Genomic DNA, 20,277 nt, shown 5'->3' on the forward strand with positions numbered 1-20,277 from the left:
GGAAGCATCAGTGGGAAGGAAGCAGTAAAGCAGACCTGCAGCTCTAGCGTTCTGTGAGATGAAGACAGTTCTATTCTAGAATGTGTTCCTTGCACAGGACATTTTGTCTTAGCAATGTTTAGAGGCTTTGACATTTTCCTCTAATTTCCAACCTAAATTTGGTCATACCCATCTTAGAGTAATTTCTTAATGCATTTTTTTTTTTTTTAATTAAAACACACTTCCTTTACTGTCACATTTGCTTCAACTGGTATATTCAAAGACTGGAAGGTCTTTTATGCTTCAGTTGTCCAGATGAAACAATTCAAGTTCTTTTAATCTTTTGTCCCCTGCTCTCTTTTAGTAGGGATTTAAAACATATTTTTACAACCCTTCTAAGTTCAATTTCTTGCATATGGATTTCCAGACCTGTTCTGTTTTAAGGTCTCACCAACACATGGCATTAGTACTGCTTTATCTGTACAAGAAGTACAGGGCTGAATTTATTTGTGACTGGATTCACATTTTCCACAGTAGCATCAAATCCGTGACTCACAGCCACTCTGTCTTTGGCTTACACACCCACTTCTTTCAAACTCTCTCATCTTCCATCCGACAAGCTCTGGGCTTTTATCAGGGAGCCTTTCCCATTAGGCTCTAACACACAACCTTGTACTTTATATTGTATCCCATTTTATTTCTCTAGTCCTCAAGGTCATCCAATTAGTTCAGTACGACATCACCCTACAGGGACTGTTTCCCAACTCTGTGATGTCAACAGAGCTCATTAGCAAGTTCTAGTTTTTGTGCCAGGATCACTAATGAAAAAATTAAACACTATGAGTTTCAATATCCATTTTTGGACAGAGCTCTAACAACTTCCCCCTGCCACTATGGGTAAGATATTGCCACCTTTTCCTCTGGGCTATTTCTTCACCCATCTGACACTTACCTTAAAAATTCCCCTTTTCTTCAGTGTAACAAATTTGTTTATCTAGAAAAGCAGTTACTTTATCACAGAAAGAAAGTAGGCAAGTCTGGCCTTTATCACAGAAAGAAAGTAAGCAAGTCTGGCATGGTCTGTCTATGGCAAAAAAAAATGTTTTATCCTATTTACTTCCACATTTTTTTTTCCTAAGAAGTCACCACATTATTTAAATACTGTGTTTTAACCCTGTTACATTTTGCTTGGGTATAGACTGAGATGCATGAAGAAGGGACTCAACTCATGTATTTTAAATCAAATAATGCTCAGTTTCTCACCCCAGACAAAATACAAAACATTTTTTGAATTCTATTATCTTATGTATTTAATGTATTTTTTACTTTTAATGAGACAGAATATATATTATGTAATGTTAGCCATTGTATTATTTCTAATTTTATACTCACTAAATTCTTCTCTTTTGTTTTCATTTTACTTCACATTGAGTTTCACCCTGAAAGTTCAATTCAACCACAGAAGTTGTCTGTATGAATCAGACCTCTCTTTCTTTTCTTTTTATGTTGCAGACATCCATTCTTATTGGTTTACATCCTAGGAGGAAGCAATAAATGAGACCTGGAAACTTGAAAGGATTGTTGAAGACTGATGCAACATGAACAAAGATCATCATAAAAACTTTATTTTTTCAAGAGCACCCCGATGAGGACACAACTTCAAACAATTGTCAGATATATACAGCATGCATAGAGTTTTCTTATACTTTGACTGTTTCAGCAACTAACTTTAAAAACAGAATGTCCTAAAATAGGAAAGGATTTCAATTGCATTGTTGTCCCACAGAAGTAGATTATTGGACTGGAAATTGGATTATCCGAGAGGAAAAATATTCATTTGCAAGACTTATGCAACCCCCACCCTTTTCCTTGTTCTTAAAGAATGAAAAAAATCAAGAACACAGAGACCTTGTTCCAGGCCCATTATCATCAAAAAGTCTGGAGAAGAATGCAAACCAATGATTCTTTTTCTCAGGGTGAAATTCCAGATGACTTCAATGAAATTGCTTTTGCCACCCCACTGAACATGGTAGCCCTTGAAAGCTACCAGGAAAAGATGTATAGTCATGCTAATGTACAACGAATAAGAGCAAAATATCTTGTGTTTATTCCTGCACCTACAGGAAGAAAACTTTAAAAAAGGCAGCTGTGCTCTATGAAAGTGTCTACAGCTAACTGAGAGGAGGAGGAAAAAGATCAAACTTGACCAGAAATGCTAGGAAGTTTTTTTTTAACTTAGCTAAAATAAACCACCACTTAACACTCTCATTGCTTCTGAAGTTCCAATTAGAGCTTTTAAGATGAAAAAAGCCAGTGATGCTTTTTTCCAGATAGGATCCATTTTCTCCTTCTTTCATTCATGTCTTCTTATGTCAATTTCCATGTATAAATTTGAGGCTCTATGCAGGATGTGGGAATGAGATCAATTGGATAAGCTTCATGTGACTGCTTGCTACAGACTACATGAGGAAAACACTGCTAGAGTGTGTTTAAAAGAAAGGTGGTGGGAATAAGGTGTTCGTGGTAGGGAAGATTTGAGCACTGGAATAGTTAGGCTAAGTTCCCCATAAGATAACACGTCTTCATGTACCTTACTGCAAGCTGAAGATGTATTTTTCACTTGTTCTGCTCTTGTTTTGGATCTTTTTGTGGCAATACAGCTGAGCATACAGCCTAGAGAACCTGGGCTAAAGTGCTGTTAGGAGTCCCCTTCAGAACCCATAGGAAATGCATATGATTGCTATTTTATGCCACAAATAATAAAAATACTATTTACCTTTTCTCTGGTTCTTCTCCACCTTTATGGCTCTCTTTCCTATCAGGGTGTTTTCCTTAACTCTTGACAAATTATGCAGAGCACTGAGGGAATCACTCAGTGAAAAAGCACTGCTCCTGAAGACAAGCAACTGCAACAACATCTTGGAATTTGAAAGATTTTTTTTCCTCTCCAGGCAGAACTGTTTAAACATATGATCTGACAATACCCCAAGGGCTTAGAGAACATGGAAAAATCACATATTCTGAAGTAACCCTTACCTTACTTAATGAAACTTGACCCTGCTACAGTCTATGCAGAATAGGGCCCAGTGTCCCTGGTATCTTTCAAATTACATTTTCTTCTAGAAGAATGATTTTTTTATCCTTTTTTCTCCTGAGAAGAGTAGCACAGCCTCACTCTCTTCAGAACTCAGTAATTACTTCACAAAAACACGATGGCAGTTCCCATTCACTGGAATGAAACACCTTTTTCAATTAAAATGGCATTATCACATAAGTATCTTAAAGTCAATGCTAAATGGTACTTGATCACATAAAAATTGTTTATGATAGGTCAGTAAAACAGACTGGACCATAACAGGCAGTATAATGTGTAGTGCTGAATTAAATGCAGTGAAAATACTTTTAAAAAGAGATGTAACTAATAAACCACACCTTAAATTCTGCATTGGCTTGTGGAATTTTCTGCTTCAGACCCTACACGTAATTTGCTAATTTACTTTTTGCAAAACACTCCAGTAAGTACAGACACAGTTCCTGTTAAGTACACAAAGTTAATTTCGCATGATAAACAGTTCATGAGGAAGGAGAAAGATCCATGCAGAAGACAAGAGTAACAATGCAATGACTCAATAAAACATTGCTTAACTATTTTTCAAAAAAACCTACAAACTTTAGTATTCTACCCCTCCAAGAAGAATTAGAGCAGGCATAATTTTTTATGAAACATTTGAACATGAAGAGGATAGCACTTGATTGAAAAGGTTGTTGTAAAGATGTTCCAAGCACTAAGAAGAAATATGAAAGAAATTACAGAACAGGTGTTCCAGTACAGCTACAGGTATGAAAATGTTCATAAAAACATGATTAAAAAAAAACCAAACAAAACCCGACACAATATAATTATTTCAGAGGAAGAAATCAGAATTTATTTACAGATCAGCCATTGGCAACAAGATTAGAGCTGACCCTGGAACAGGAAAATTGTAACACAAAAATAAACCCTTGTGTGCATCTGTAAAACACACATTTGCAGCTCATTCATTGATGAAAATGATGTGTGATGCCTGCAGCACCGAGAAAAAAATATTTAATGCAATTACTTTTCAACATTTTGATGTCTCCTAACCATGTTAAGACTTTTCTTTTGGCACATAACTATCCTTAAATGTATTTTACCCTGGAAGGGACATGTGCAAATCCCCAAACCCTGGATGTGCTTAAGGATCTGGATACGTTCTGCCTCCTTTCCCTCCAGGTTGGTGTTTTGTGTCACACCCTGAACCCACCTCCTTCAACCCTTCTCCTCCAAATTTAACACCTCTTCAGCTCTCTATCAGCTCTCCAGTGTAACAATCTATGTTACTAATATTACCAAAGTGTACTTATAAACCCACATAAACATTCTTCTGCATCATGCCTAGCACATATCCTGTACTGCCACAAACGGCAGCAGGAAACCATTTGCCCTTGGTAGCATTGTTTTGTACGTGCACCATTTATTCTAATTTTAACATTCTTCTGCTACCTCATTTAGGGCTTCCTGTGCTGCACCTGCGTCATTCTCTGCCTGAACTGTGTGTGGAAGACTCTGTTAACATTCACTGCTAGAGATTCTTAAAATATACTATAATTAAAGCTCACAGACCACACTTACTTGGAGAGGAAAAAAAGGAACAGAAGAAACCAATATAAATCCTGAGGGACTTCTAAAGATTAGTGGTGAAAAACAAATCCGTGCTGAAGAAAGGGCAGAGGCAAACACGAAAAGCAGAGTTCAGGGAAAACAAAGATATCAAAATGAGGCCATAATCAGAATGAGGTCATAATCCCACTTTGGGACACACAGATGCCTTTGCTTGACTGGCTTTGCAAAGAACTAATGCAGGCATCAAGGACTGAACTGACACTACCCAAAACAATAAGCAGAATGCTTTTTGTAAGTATACAATAACAAGATGCACGAACACAAAATTAGATTTTTAATTACCATGTTAACTCACTGACTTTCAATATGTTTTTACCCTTAAATTTCTAGTGAGAACCTATCAATAAACAGCTAAGAAAGAACCACACAAAAAAGTAGTGCGAAGACACTGTATGAATCCTAGAACAATGGATCAGATATCCAATTCCCTTTTAAAAAAATCACACATTCTAGGCAAATTTTAAGAAAACAAGAGGCAAGCAAATATGGTATCTGTTAAAAAAAAGTATATATATAGATCAGTCACTGGCTACGACATCTTAATGCCTCAAGAAAAAACATTTTATACAAATCCTGTATTAAGTAACCCCAACTTATGAACATGAGTACACAAATGGCCACTGAAAAATGTGGCTGGCTATCTATCTATCTATCTATCTATCACAAAATCTGGACAATATAATGAAAATCTTGCCAAAGAATCACCAAATCAAAAAGTTGGTGAAAAACACTGGAGAGTGAACCTGCTAAAACTGTTTTGCTAGTGGGCTTTTTACATTAGCAATTTAATGGAAGAAACAGTAGCAAAAAGCAATCTGAGGAAAATGTATCCATTTAAAAAAAAATTGATACAAGAACAACAAAAATGTAGTATTTAAGGCCCTGAGCTGATTTGATGCAGCGCCTTGTATTCCACACAGTCATTTTGCAACCTGGATTACCTGAAGTAGATGCCGAAAGGGAACTTTACAGGGAAATTATTTAAATTACTATTGCAGAAGATGCTGTTGGAGAACTGAACATGCTCTTAGGGACAGAAGCACTTTTCCATTCCTAGAAGGCTATCAGAAAGGAAATTAGGAGAAAAAATACAAGTTGTATCCATTAGCATGTGCCAAGGACTGATGTTGGGTGCGGTAGCAATATCATTGCGAATGTGAAATGTGTTAGTGAAATCTACATGTTTATCCAGGAAAAAGACCATAATAATGGAATATAAAAGGTACTTGAGCAACTAGAAATATGAGCATTTGTGGATACGGAATTCTTTTTTCAAATAACAAAAGGAAACACCCCTCCCTAGCCGAAATAATAGACCAGATAAAAATCAGAGGGAACACGACTTTGGGGCAGTGACTCTGGGGCAGGTGATAGATAAAATAATAATAATATAGCATCTTTCTGGGCCACATGGAAGTCAAACGCAACTCTGAGGTGGATGTACACTTGCGTGGGGTTTGGCTCACAAGCCACTCTCTGCCAGTACTATTCCATGGGCATCTCAAGGAAAGGCAATATGCACAGCCAGATATCCTGGAATGAGAACTGGAAAACAATTGCTGGAAAAAACAAGCGCCGCCGCGCTCATTTTAACGGGTTGTTAATTCCAAACCTGAGTACCTGAGGGGCACCCACTACGCCATTTAAACCGAGGACGGCTGTGCCCTCGAACAGTGACCAGGCGGGGAGGGAGAAGCGGCGTTGTGACAGCCCCTTACCTCGCCGCGGCTCCCCCTGCACCTCCGGCAGGACGCGCGGATCCGATCCCGCTCCCGCTCCCGCTCCCGCTCCCGATCCCGCTCCCGCCCCATCGCCTCAGGCGCCACCGCAGCCCCTCAGGCGCCCCCCAGCCTCGCGCCCCTTCCCGCGCGCTCACCGCGCACGCGCGCCGGCGGAAGGCGCGGCCAACGCTCCAATCGCTTCTCCCCCCCGCCCCGCCTCTCTCTCCTTCTCTCCCTCCCCTGGCTCGGGAATATCCGGGATACCGCGCCGGGAAAGCGTCCAGGCTGCCGCCGCACTGCGCAGGCGCGACGGTGCCGGGCCGGGGAGGGGAGCGCGAAGGAGGAGCGGGAAGCGGGGGAAGCAAAAGTTGCCGTGAGGGCGGGGCCGCGCCTGGAGTCGCCGCCGGGAGGGGGCGGGAGAGGAGCTGCGTGAGGAGCCGCCGGGTGAGCCGGGGGTCTGCGGGGACTGAGCCGGGGGTGGGATAGGGGCTGAGCGGCGGGTCGGGCAGGGTGTAAATTGCAGTGGGCAGAGGTTGGCTCGGGCTGGGGATTGGGCACGGCTGTGGCCGCGGTGCCGGCGGGGGAGGCGGCCGCAGTGTCGAGGTGAGGACGGAGCGCCGGGGGACGGGACCGCCACCTCCTCCCGGCCGGGGTTAAATCCCCGCCGGGGCTGCGTGGGTGGGGGTCAGCGGCAGCTCCGGGGCCGCGGACAGCTTTGCCCCCGCGCGTTGTGTAAGCGGAGGGGCCGTGGCGCGGAGCTGGAGCGGGGACCCCGCGAGCGGCGGTGAGGGCGCCGAGCGAGCCGCGGTGCGCGGTTAATGTTCAACGCGCCCGTCGCATGCCCACCAGCGAGTTCTCCAGCAGTGTTTCCAGAGGCTGTCTGGAACAGGAAATGCCAGTACAGGTAGTTTGTACAGGTTTGTTTGAAATTTAATCAGTTTGCAGCGTTTTGGAGGCAGAGTTGTTTGCTGTGTGTTCGTACAGGTGGAGTTTCAGAGGCATGTGGGTATATGTATGTAAATGTATGCAAATCACCTGCTTAGTATCTAGTCTAAGTTTACCTATATCCCTTATTTTGTTTTTCAATGCAAATATTTCAAAAATAGCTTTTCAGAGGAACCATGACTTGTTTTTTCAACGTGGATTTTTTCCCTTCCCAGAATAAGTGTGAGTTTTACATATCTACTTAGTGCTTTATTTTGCACATGCAACCTCCCACCAAAACCACCAAACCACTTAAGCTTTCTTAACTTTGAAGCTACTAGCATTATTTTAAGAACAACAACTTAATCGTGCAAACAGTATTATGCCTGATTGATGATGCAGTATCCCCTTCCACCCCAAGGCAATGGAAAATCCCTTGACTGATTTTATGATTACCTGCTCTTTTCTTATAGAATGAATGGGTGTTTTTTGGTGTCAAAATAGTGAGACCTCATGTTATAATCTGACTATAAATTAGTCTTGTCAAATGGTAAATAATCCCTTCTTGCCCTTACAAATTGTTGTAAAGTAAGAGGTATTTACTGGTTATTTTTTTTAAGCATCAAATTACTTGTATAAAAAGTTATTATTCTTGACCTGTGGTATGTTGACAGTAAAAACACAAAAAATATGCACTTGACTTACATATCAAGCCTTATTAGTGCAGAATATTTTTTGGCCATACAGTGTGCATGATGTGCTACTGACAAAATTATTTGGGTGTGCGACAGGGTATTGGCACTATCATGTGTTTTGGTTACTCTGCGTTCCAAGGTATTGGTAGCAGCACTTTGGTTTTTTTTTCTTGGTCAATGCCTCTTGATAGAGTAAAACAGTTTAGTCACTGAGGGGTGTAGTGATGGGAGCAAAACCCATGCACAGAATTCTTCAGAAACTTCATGATTTAAGCAGAAACAAGTTGGAGTTTGTTGGGGCCAGGTTAAATGATGGGTTGAGGCTGGATCGGGATTGTAGATGTGTAGGCTGAGTGAAATGTTTGTAGGAAGGTTTGTACAGGATTTGTTCTTGAAGAAATACATGAAGTGTAGTGATTCAGATGTTAAAACATTCTCTTTTTTTGGTCAAGCCTATAAAATATGCGTGGGTTTAAAGATGATGCTCATGTTACCATTCCTTGTAACTCAGTTATGTCGTTTTTTCCCGGTGACTTAAGAAATCAGAAAGCTTTTCAAGAAGGAGCAGAACTTGGTATTTTGCACTTCTGTTAATGATCAAACAGCTGAAAGGCAAGGCAATTAATCTGAGATAAAAGGGCAAGTGTGAAAATTATCACTGTAAAGATACGTTCTATCTTTCTGAGGCTCAGGAAAGAGTACATTGTAGTCTTTGAAAAAATCACGTGTAAAGCTGTAGGAAGATGAAGAAATAAAAATCTTCTCCGTAGTGTCTGTGTGATGATTCACTGTAAATGCTGGCCCGTGTCCTGGGCCGGGAATTTGTGTTCTTTAAGATCTTTACTCAGAGTTCCCGTCGTAGCTATTTCTGAAGTTGGTTTCTCTTTTAACAGATGAGGGAGGCTGAGCTGTGAACCTGTTGTGTTGGTTTTGATGCAAACAGGAAAGTTTTTATTGGAACAGCTTAAAGAAAAAATTGTGCACTTATACAAAAGCCATCTGGGATAGCATCTATGCTTCTGGTTCTCTGTGCTGGAAGGATACAGAGAAGTGTGACGTGCAGGAGCAGTGGTTTGGCATAGGAGGGACAGCTAAGTAGGCAAGGGCTCAAGAAGAGACAATAGAATCTTGAAAATAGAAAAGGTCTGGGTTTAAAATCTTCAGGGATTGTTTGGAAGAATTTCTAGAGGAGATACCATCAAATATTCCTTTGGTGTCTTGGGGACTTTTGAGTCAGTAACCAAAGGAGAAAGAATGTGTCAGACCAATAGCAGCCAGTGATCATATACTGGTATTGGCCTTTTCTTGTAGTGTTGCTTGTTTCATCTTAGGTGTGTTGCAAGTAAGTGCAATTAATGAAGTTTTCTCCCTCTCTGATGTTTAAAATAGTGAGAATTTGCATTCCTGTAAACATATTTCTGTGACAGCTTTTGAAGTGAATAGCATGATTTCCAAAGACAGAGACTGGTGACTACTAAAAGTGTTACGTGTATCTTATGGTGCATGAAATCTGTTGACGAATATATTTAACGGGGGCCTAAAGGTGAAAGGGGACAGGATCTGTGCAGGGACCAAACAAATTAAGATTCAGCCTCATTGAGGTGGGCGTAAGAGATTACTCCTTTCGAATTTTGGTCTTTTTCTACATTTTTAAAGCAGCTTCACTGTTTATTTATTTCTTTTTTTAAATGTAGGGAAAAATCATTACAACCTCCAGCACTGTCACAATACAAATCAGATTTTTGTTCTGTTGACAAAAATTGGCAATTTTAAATGACAACCTTTTGAGCTGAGGAAAACACTCAAATTCTTGCAGTTGGAAGTTGCTGAGTTTTTGATGAATTTCACTCTGTTAAGGAGGAGACAGTAACACCAGTCCTAATAATATTGGCTAGTTGCAGAGATCTTTAGTGGTTTCCCATCATAGCTTTATTCTCTCATAATATATTTCAACACTGTTCCTTCACAATTTTTGTTGTCTTGTGTCTAAATTCCTAAGTTACATCAGTTTAGGAATTGATTTTCCAGAATTGTCAGACTGTTGGGTGGGGTTGCCAGGCTCAGCACAGAGGCATGAACTGCAAGCAGAAGCAAAAAGCTGTGTGGCTTAAAAGTAACCCCATCACTGGGCATGAGAAAGGTTTGCCATTACTCATTTGTGCAACACACTGTGAGCAGTTGCAAAGTGAAGCTGAGAAGATGTAAATAACTATTCGTCAGCCAAATTTCAGGGATAGAAGCAGTCAACAACTTCTGAACTTATTGGCAGGTTTCCACTCGATTTGACAGAAGGGATAGAAGCCTCAAAGATGATTATGTACTTAGAAAGTGCATGAAAAGAGGCAGCTGTCTGGAAGGGAGACCTTGTAAGATGATGTGAGGAGCAAAGTTGGCTTATGCCCCAAATGGGGAGAAAACTGCAAGAACTCAGCCATGAGACAGAAAAATTATCAGGAGCCCAGGCATTGGTAGTTCCAGTGTTCACAGAGCCAACTGTTTATCTCATTGGTTTTATCTAAATGGATATCAAAGATGCTTAAACCCAAATGTGCTTGTAGAAAGTGATTGTTTAGGCAAAATATCAGCTCCACTGATTCCTAAGCTCCATCAGTGACACTGCCTCTTACATTGAGGAGTCTGTGCCAGCCGCAGTTACGTGCTGGGGTGTACCAACCAAACAGGTGATAACGTGCAGTTCTGCTGACAAGTGGGTTTGTTGTTCTGAAAGCTGTAAAGGCAAGTGCCAGAAATTTTTGACAGGCATGTATTTTGTCTTGTAAGGCTGCACGACTAAGGCTAGCCAAGTGCTTGATGAGATTACTCGTGACTGAAGCACAGTGACTGAAATTGGGCAAGGTAGAATGAGTTAGGCTGGTAAATAGACATTGGTTTGAGAGCTTATATCCCTTGTTTAGTGTCTTTGAGACAACTGAGAACAGTTGTCCAAAATCAATTCCTGTAGTCTGAAGGGCAAGAGTATTCCTTTAACTCTCAGCTGCTAAAAATCTTCTGTAGCATGTCAGTAACCCTGTGTGAAATAACTCTTTTCCTAAAAGATTGCACTTACTGAAGACTCAGTATGGTTCAGTCACAAAATGGCTTGGGTTGGAAGGGACCTTAAAGATCATCATGGTCCAAACCCTGTGCCATGGGGAGGGACACCTTTTACTAGACCAGGTTGCTCAGAGCACCATCCAACCTGGCCTTGAACCCTTCCGGGGATGGGGCATCCGCAACTGACTGATGCTCTGTACTCTGCCACTCACACCTTTGTCAAGCCAAGAACTTAAAAAGAACTGGTAAACCCTGCTGGTTAATAAATGCTTCAGTGCCCTTAGCAACGCTGGCTTACCACAGGCAAGGAAGAAGTCTTCAGGTCCTAATTATAATGCTATTGACTTGAATTTAGGCTATGGGAGTCTGGTCCAAGTCCCAGTCACCTAAAAGTTCGACCAAACTCATGGGAGGTGAAGCAGGCAAAACTGAATCAGCAGCAGCACTTCTCTGGTTTATGGAACCATCTGTGATGGGGGTAGGCTTGTCAGCAGAGGAATAATATTCTTGTTGTTTTGGGGTTTTTTTTTCAAATCAAAACTGAGATATTTGTACAATGTAAATTTCAAAACAAGATGCTACTATAGACTTTCTCACCTTAGGGAGAGGCTGTGATGACAAATAAATCCCATTGCTTATGGCACCATTGGAAGGCTCATCTACAGTGCCCCTCTTACTAATGAAGGAGAAGCCATGCACCTTAGTATTTGATGCAGTGGAGAAAAAAGGTGCAGTGGAACTTCTACATATGAAAACTGTGCAACGAATGTGTTCTGCAATTTATTAGATTAAGATTGCATGATAGATGGAATTATTTGTACTCACAACTTTGTGGACGTGAAATTAAACAGGAAGCATTTTAATGCAATGGGACAGTAACACAGAGCTAATCCAGAAACATTTTTTAATTAAATTCTTGCAGGGAATCATTATAACTTTTCCTGAGACCTAGCCTAACAGCTAAATGCTTGGTGCATGGAGTGTTAGTTCTAGGGCATCCCTGAAATGCAAGAGAAAATTACTTCCTCTAAGTTCTTAGTAAATGAATGCTCTTTGTCATTATCTTAAATTGTTCCGGATGAACTCTTGTTTCCAAAACAACATGTGCATTTCTAATAAGATCTGAAACTGATACACATTTCCAGCTACAGTCTCTTTTCATTTCCTCTTTCTGGGTTTATTGAAGTGAATATAAAGAAAACAAAATTGTTACATGATGTTCTGTCAAGGTCAGTTTCCAGTTAGAATTCAGACTCCTTGCTCAGTGCTGCCACAAATCACACTTACTATCTCCAGTATTATTGAATCAAATTACTTACGGGTGAGATACAGGAACATCAGTAAACAAACAGAACTCATCTGATTATTCATGGGGCAAAAGAGAGTTTTGGTTAGGTTCCAGTTATTGATTTTATTTTTAAACACAAGCAAGTACCAATATTTCTCTTAAATAAAGGGGACTGGTTTTAGGGGTGCAAGACTTCCTGCGGGTATTTTTGAAAGCAACGTAGCCCAGCTGTACTGTGTTAAAGAGCTGTAGAATGGTTTTCTGTGAATGTGGCGTTTCTAGTTCTGAGCTGAGCAAAGTTCTCTTCCAGTTTATACAGTATTCCAACTACACAATTCTTTTTTTGTTTTTTAATGCTCCTCATCAATCTTGGAAGGTTTACACAGTAGAAAAAATTGTAGTGAGAAGCTGCAGGTTTTGAAGTATATTGATATGTCTTCAGTATCTCACATGCTTGTGAAATCTAAGATCAATCTCTCAGTTGAAACATGAGGCCCAAATGTCACCCTTTTTTTTTTTCTTCTTTCTTTCCCACATATGCAACCCTAATTACTTTGATTTATTTAAATTCATTCTCTTCTGTGCCATTCCTTCAAATGTTTGTGTGGGTGATGTAGTAATGCCAAACTGGCAAAATAATCCATTGTTGTGAGAGGATCACTGCTTGGGATTTACATGTGGTTGTGGGGATCTTCTGAAAATTGAGTCATTTAACCTTAAACATGCTCCTTCAAGAACTGGAGAAATAACCCTTATTGTTGAAGTTTGAAAATCTTGGAATTGGTTATTAGGGCAGCAACCAGAATGTTCTTGCTTTGCTGTTAGCACTGTTTTTCTGGTTGCTTTGAGAATGCAGCCAGGTTAATGACACATTTATGTGGTGTTTAGTAGGTAGTACAAATTTCTGAAAGCTGAGTACTAGCTGACAATCCGTCTATAGAACTGAAATCAAAACCAACTTAGGTTTTCGAGTGTTGAATAAAAGTATTTATTTCTTGGTAATGTTTTTAGCAGACTTGGAGATTTAAAGATTGAATAACTTGTGTATTATATGATCTTTTTATAAGCTATTGCAGATTATTAGGAGAACCTTTACAGCAATTTTATTTTGGTCTTTGGAGATGTATAAAAACTTAGAAGATAATAAATTATGATAGATAAAATAACTTAATTTTCCCACTTTAGAAATAATTTTTAGGTGGTGATTTTTTCTTCTCATCTTTCCTGGCTATTTCATCTGCCTTTAGATTTAGAGGTTGTTTTAGCCATGATCTCTTTTCTAATTTAGGTCTTTAGCGTTTTTAATTTTTTTTTTTTAATACTTTCTGTTTTTTCTTATTTCAGGTTCACTGGAAAGAGAATGAAATAAACATGGAGTCTTCTAAACTGGAATATATTTCATGGGTTACAGTTAGAAGTAAAAAGAACATGGAACAAAATGAGAGAACAGGAGTATAACACCTGAAAAGAACTTTCCAGTTCAGTGATATACATATATAACATTCAATATAATACAACTAATGATTTATAGTAATACTTTATTGATATCCCTGGAGGAAGTCAGTTACTGTGCAACGTGCTTAATAAGAACTTTTATTCTAATGACTTTTAACATGTTTTAACCTTAAACTGGACACCTTTATTTATCTTTTTTTTTTAAGACTGAGGGTTAAAAACTTTCTTCAGCTTATTTTTACTGGGAGACTGATCCTGATGGATGGCTGACAGCTGCTCATGGAGAGTGGACTTAAGTCCGTGGATGGTTACTACTGCACAGAGTTGAATGGAATGGCATGACTTTAGAAATATTATTGTAGAACCACCTTCTTTGCCTTGCACCCATCATATCCTTAAATATTTAAGCGTGAACATTGCGATTATAAACTCTAAAAAATAATGGCATGGGTGAAATTCCTAAGAAAACCTGGGGGTAACCTTGGAAAAGTTTATCAGCCTGGAAGTATCCTGTCCCTGGCCCCTACAAAAGGCTTATTAAACGAACCTGGACAAAACAGCTGCTTTCTTAATAGTGCTGTTCAGGTAAGAGAAGACTTCATCTATTAAACATTTTTTGAACAGACTTTCCAAAGTGTGTGGGGGAAACAAAAATGGCAATTGTAGGAAGAAGACACCGTGTGAAGGTAATTTAATTAAGCATTTAATTTTAAGGAATTGAGAGTATTCAATACTTAATTTTGCACAGAATTTTATTTGCATGTATCAGGGATATCTGAAAAACTTCCCTTTTGTATTTCAAAATGTAGGAGTCAAAACTTTAAAACTTTCTGCTTGAGTTTTAAAAGTAACATTTCTGTCAAACATAGCAAAAATTTACATGACTTTTTTTTGTGTGGGGCAACCATTACTACTTGTATTGAATAGGACACTATTTTTATTAAAATACCATTTTCTCAGAATTAGCACCTGAACCTATGATACTGGGGTATATCAGAACATGTGCATATAGTGAGAGCTTTGATTCTAATCTTGGGAAAGATTTGTGGAATTAGAGTAGGAGATACACTTGCTACCAAAGAAACATGACTTGGAATTCTCTTTATAACAAGGTAGTTTTTGTAGTGCTCAGATTTTGGACCGGAATGTTTTTGAATTGTACAGAATTATTTCTCAAACTGGCAGAGGGCTTAATAGAGGCGTAGACTTCCTAAAAACTGGAGGACTTTAAAATGGCACAGATTTAAACCTAGGAGTTATGAGAGGTATAGCTATGTGGTGTGTATGGTATCTATATGTATTTAAAATAAAAATGTACTGTAGTTTTAGTAGAGCAGTTGCTGTTTTGCATGCAGTGGGAGTAGCATGACCTAATATTCTCATGCAGTTCTGCTATTTTCACTTAGGTGCCCTAAAATGAAGTCCTAAGTAATTTTTAGTTCTAGTTTCAGACAATCCTACAACTTCACAACCCAATGCTGTTTATCAAACGGTGGCAGATGGTTGGTGACTGCCCTTTTACAAGGAGGAATGTGTTCCTTTCTTTTTTTTTTTAACCTGTGCTCAACCTTCAGTACTGAGCTTTGGACTTTCATTTTCCAATATATCCTAATTCATTTTAGCTTTTGTATTTATAGATAGGAATATCTTCTCCCCCCGGGATTTGCAGCTGTTGTCTTACTGTGCCTTTTGACAACTCATTTTTAGGGGTTGTATTTTTATTTTTTCCATGGACAACTTTCTGAACTACTTTGTATGTACCCAAGACGTTAGATATTGAAAGCAGTGTAGTGTAGCCAAGCTGTTACTACCTTTTTGCAGGGTATTTACACAAATAAGAGGTAGAAACATACCTGTTTAAGCACCAGGATTATTTTGATCTATGGAAAAAACAAATGTAGTTCAGCAATCCTTTCAGTAAGAGGCCATAAGAATGTAGTATAGACATAACTCTTACGTAGATCTTTAAGAAAACTGCTACAATCCCTGTACAGAGTTTAGCTTTGCTGCTTGTTTCCTTGAGAGTACTTCAGCTCTTTCTTTCTTTACATTGTTTCAAAATTTAAAAGACAGATCTGAATCTTAAATGGTGAATGTAAAGCTTTCATTTCTGCCTCCACAATTTACCAAACCAGCAGAAAAAAACCAGAATTCTTGCAGCAATATTGGTACTTAAGTTGTATGTGATGTGAAATTAGAAAACAATTAAAATCTACTGTGTGTTGTGTTAAACGAAGAACCTTCAGAACTGATGACTTATTTTTTCTTTATTTTTGTAGGTATTATGGCAACTTGACATATTTCGACGAAGTTTAAGAGGTTTAACTGGACACGTGTGTCAAGGAGATGCCTGCATATTTTGTGCTTTAAAGGTAAATAAAAAATTCTGGAAGAACCATATTTCAAAATGAGGGAAAAATAATTTAAATTATTATTTTTTGATTTGTGTCTGTATCACACCTATTCCTGGGTGACTGAGGAATTCTTGTGTAAAGGAGCAATTTAAATTTAAGGTAGTTTTTAACAGGTGTTTGTAACAGAAATATGTTCTTATATTTAAAGAAGAAATTTTACAGTACCCTAATTCTAGTCTGCTTAAACGTAAAACTTCTGTCAGTTCAAATGAGTTATGTTGTCTTTTAAAATTTCTAGCTGCCACTTGGAGATATTTCTCTTTTATTTGCATACGTCTGCTTTCGGTCTTTCCCAAAGTGTTGAATATATGTGGGTTTTTTTCTTTACAATAATTATATTACCGTCTGATAAGTGATAAAATTCCTAATGAAAAAATGCATAAGGGTGGTTTTGTGTGCCAAGCACTTGATTTTCTCAGTACATAAAGTGCTGACCCATAGCTTGGGCATACCAAGAGCTTTCAGATTAAATCTTGTTTCTGTTTTAGGGTGACAGCTTTACTTTAGGTTTTGCATCACTTTAAGTCACCTTCCAAAGCCATACACTACCTTCAGCTGCTTCACGAGGCTGCTGTAACTTAGAATGTTGGGATTTTCTTATTTGTTCAAGTATCTGTTTTTGAGGGATTCGTTACTCCCCTGATGCATCTTGTGCAATTTACCCCAATGGCTCACTGTGCCTGGATGTCCTTCATTGCCTGGGCTGACATCTTCCCATTTTGGTAGAACGAATGCTGTACTCCCAAGAGTACTGATACAAAGTGGTATTTCTGCCTATCCTGGAGTTGGTTAGAGTGGGATTTTTTTTAACTGTGTAGTTGTGATCTTTAATTCCATGTACTGACCTCAAAAAAAGAGTAGTTAATTCATTTGGAAGTATCTGTCCCCAGCTGTTCTGTACTCTACTGCTTTTGCTTTCTTGGCTCTTTAGAGGTGCTGGTTGAGTAATTCTGTTTGTTCTGTGTTCAGAATCTTGAACGTTTTCATTTCCATGCAATATATACACTGGATGAAGGTAAACAGTGACTTGTTTGTGACTTGGGTGGGTTTTTTTGGCTGGGTTGCGTTTTTTTGGTGGTCTTGGGCTATTTTAACCCTTCTTACCTGTTCAACAATGAAGGATATTTTATCTATGTCAGCCTCTCCTATAAACTAAAAGCACAGCTAATAAATTCTGGGATTTTGACTATGCAGGCCACTAAACTGAGCATACCTATGTGCACAACTGCTTATCTGTACTGGTTTGGTTTTGTTTTTTTTTTTAGCAGGACATATAAAGCTATGTTTCATACCAAAAAATGACCTAGCAGCCAAAATGGGAAGGGATAAATGTTTTCAAAGCAGAGCTGTTAAAAACTTCATTTTGAATGTTTACATGGAGATAGTGGCTGAATTTTTGACTGTAGTCCATGCTTTTTGTTTTGGGAGGGAAGATCAAATATTTGAGAGACCCCCTGGAATGCATCATGGTTAAAACACTACTTTTTGTTAGCACTGAAACTTTGCTTATCTGTTATATCTTTGCCTTCTATCCAACAGATTTAACCATAGGAAGTCTATGTGAAAAATGCCTATTCTTATTTATATTTTACATGGCTTCTCCTGACTTGCTTTGTCTTTAGTCTCTTCAGCTCTCCTTAAAGTTTGACTTAGAATTCTTGACTTGGGAATACACCTTTAAATATCTGCAAATCTGTAATTAATTTAATAGCTTTTAACTTTCAGTTCTTTTCAGAATCAACCTCCCTTACTTGCTAAATCACGAGCTCACTTGGATGGGTATTTCTGCCAAAAAGAAAAATAGCAGCCAACTCTCTCTTCTGGGAAATGAATTAAAAACCAAGTGCAATTTATTATCATGTTCCAGAACTGCAGATATTGACCTTTCCTCTTGTTTTATGTGCACTGATTCAGCACTGAGCTAATTTCATAGCAAGGATTATCGGCATTCTATCTTGTTTATGGGAGGTTTTGCATATCCATAATTTTAATAAAAATATACTCCCCTCCTAAGTAGTAAATATTACATTATATAGTGAATCATGAATGGTATTACATTATGCCCTAAGAAATACACACCTCTGTAAACATGAGATACATATGGATGAACTGCTATTCCAGTGGCTAAATTAAAAAAGCTATATAGTTATATACAGAACAGGGCTTGTGTTGCTTCTGGGAGCACAAGTCAATCACTTGTAGTTTTATATCCTGCATGTTGTTGTTCTACAGGTTCAGTGTTCAGTTTGGTACAATAACTTCTTATAGAGGAATCAGTAGCAAAACACAGAAGCATAGTAATTTGAAGAAAAAACAGTAATTATGAAAGGTACATGGGTCTGTAAGCATTATAAATATAAATATTTTACATATTTATGCAAGAAATTATGTATTTGTGTAGAACCACGATGTCTAGCCAAGTGACTAATGAAGCTAAGTAATCATTACATTTCTTCCTAGGCAATCTTTTCACAGTTCCAACACAGTAGAGAAAAAGCCCTCCCGTCAGATAACATGAGACATGCCCTTGCAGAAAGCTTCAAGGATGAGCAGCGTTTCCAGCTGGGATTCATGGATGATGCAGCAGAGTGCTTTGTAAGTGTTCTTTGTGAGAGTTGAGTAGAAATATGTTAGTTTAGTGGGTTTGGTCGTTCCAGCCTCATGGGTAGGATTCAAATAATATAATCCTGCTGAGTTTCTTTGTGCCAGTTTAGGGCAACAGACACATGGAGTAAGTGTCAGGTAAGGGGGATGGAGGACCCTTGCATTTGTTCCATGTTTTCCTCCCTTAACTCTGTAGCTCAGGTAGAGCAGGAGGTTGGTGAGGATGGTGAACTCTGAATCACTACTAGAAGTGTTGTGATGGAGAGAAGGGTTATCAGGAGAAGCACCTATGGATTTGAATATATAGTCTGTTCCTCCAAGTATTGAATCACTGGCTGTTGAGATACAGTGTGTTACAACTGGCCAGCTCATTGCTGAATTTTGCTGCAGAAGAGATTTCTATTTTCTTACCCAAGAGTGAATGAGTACTTTAAGATCTTGCTGTAGTTACCTTCTGCTTCAGTGAAGTGTCTTATTGGAAGACACAAGCCATGGATTGTGGCCTTTAAAGGTAACTCGAGATGGCACCGAACTCTGGTAAAGGGACCTTCCTAAGAGGTCCTGTGTTAGACAATGAAAATATTCGCCTTGAACACCTCCAGTATTAATCTTCAGACACAGATCTGAGGGGCAGAAAATAGGAGCGCTGCTTTGGTTCCTTTCAGCTTTGGACATCCTTTGGGACTATCCCCAAATTAATTGTTACCTGCTAGATTTTTTCTTCACATACGTAGGAAAATCCAGTGGAGAACTCCTGAAAGAGGCTGTTTGAGATCTTGCAGTCATGAAAGAGAGCCTCTTATCACTGCTCCATCTATGCAAAATGCATTTGGACTCCTGAACTAATCATCTGTCTGATCTACCTGAATAGATTGACTTCTTCCCATTACCTCTGGTATTTTTGGCAAAAGGCAAAAATGGCCTTGCTGATTCAGGGGACAAACTCACTGCAGTCATAGGGAGCCAAGGGGCGTAGTTGGAGTATTAAATTGTAGTGTTCCTTGTGTGTTTTGACTTCATCAGTTCAGTTTACATTTCTATTATTATTTCTTTTTAGGAAAATATCCTTGAGAGGATTCATTTTCACTTAGTGCCAAACAGTGAAACAGATATGTGCACTTCAAAATCCTGTATTTCTCACCAGAAGTTTGCTATGACGCTGTATGAGCAGGTCAGACCTTCATTTGATTGCTTTAACAAATACCTTGTTTTCTCTGTCCTGAGTAAATAAAATCCGAAGTATTTTTCTTTTTGTAGTGTGTGTGTCGCAGTTGTGGAGCATCATCAGATCCGTTGCCTTTTACGGAATTTGTGCGTTACATTTCCACCACAGCCCTGTGGTAAGAGCTTTATTCTTGTTACTTACTTTTCTATGTACACCCTTCTAATATTATGCAAAGCATGCCAGAGAAGGCTTTTAAGCGCTAAAAATTAATGT

At 38.9% G+C, this 20,277-nt stretch overlaps 1 protein-coding gene across 2 annotated transcripts in view; it reads left to right on the top strand.

The window, feature by feature from the left end:
* The first annotated feature begins 6,815 nt into the window (after positions 1 to 6,815).
* USP53 (ubiquitin specific peptidase 53) overlaps positions 6,816 to 20,277 on the top strand; it is a 29,898-nt gene continuing 16,436 nt past the window's right edge. Inside the window, exons 1-6 of one of the 2 annotated variants that reach the window (XM_082281618.1) lie at positions 6,816 to 6,849; positions 13,711 to 14,406; positions 16,101 to 16,193; positions 18,696 to 18,830; positions 19,897 to 20,010; positions 20,097 to 20,179. In XM_082281618.1, coding sequence (XP_082137744.1) covers positions 14,263 to 14,406; positions 16,101 to 16,193; positions 18,696 to 18,830; positions 19,897 to 20,010; positions 20,097 to 20,179 — 569 coding nt within the window. In that variant the 5' untranslated portion in view covers positions 6,816 to 6,849; positions 13,711 to 14,262. Of the gene's footprint in view, positions 6,850 to 7,232; positions 7,323 to 13,710; positions 14,407 to 16,100; positions 16,194 to 18,695; positions 18,831 to 19,896; positions 20,011 to 20,096; positions 20,180 to 20,277 lie in introns of those variants that run through there. The other variant, XM_082281619.1, reaches the window with a different exon arrangement.

The sequence above is a fragment of the Coloeus monedula genome, assembly GCF_965178545.1.
Source record: "Coloeus monedula genome assembly, chromosome: 5".
NCBI lineage: Eukaryota > Metazoa > Chordata > Aves > Passeriformes > Corvidae > Coloeus > Coloeus monedula.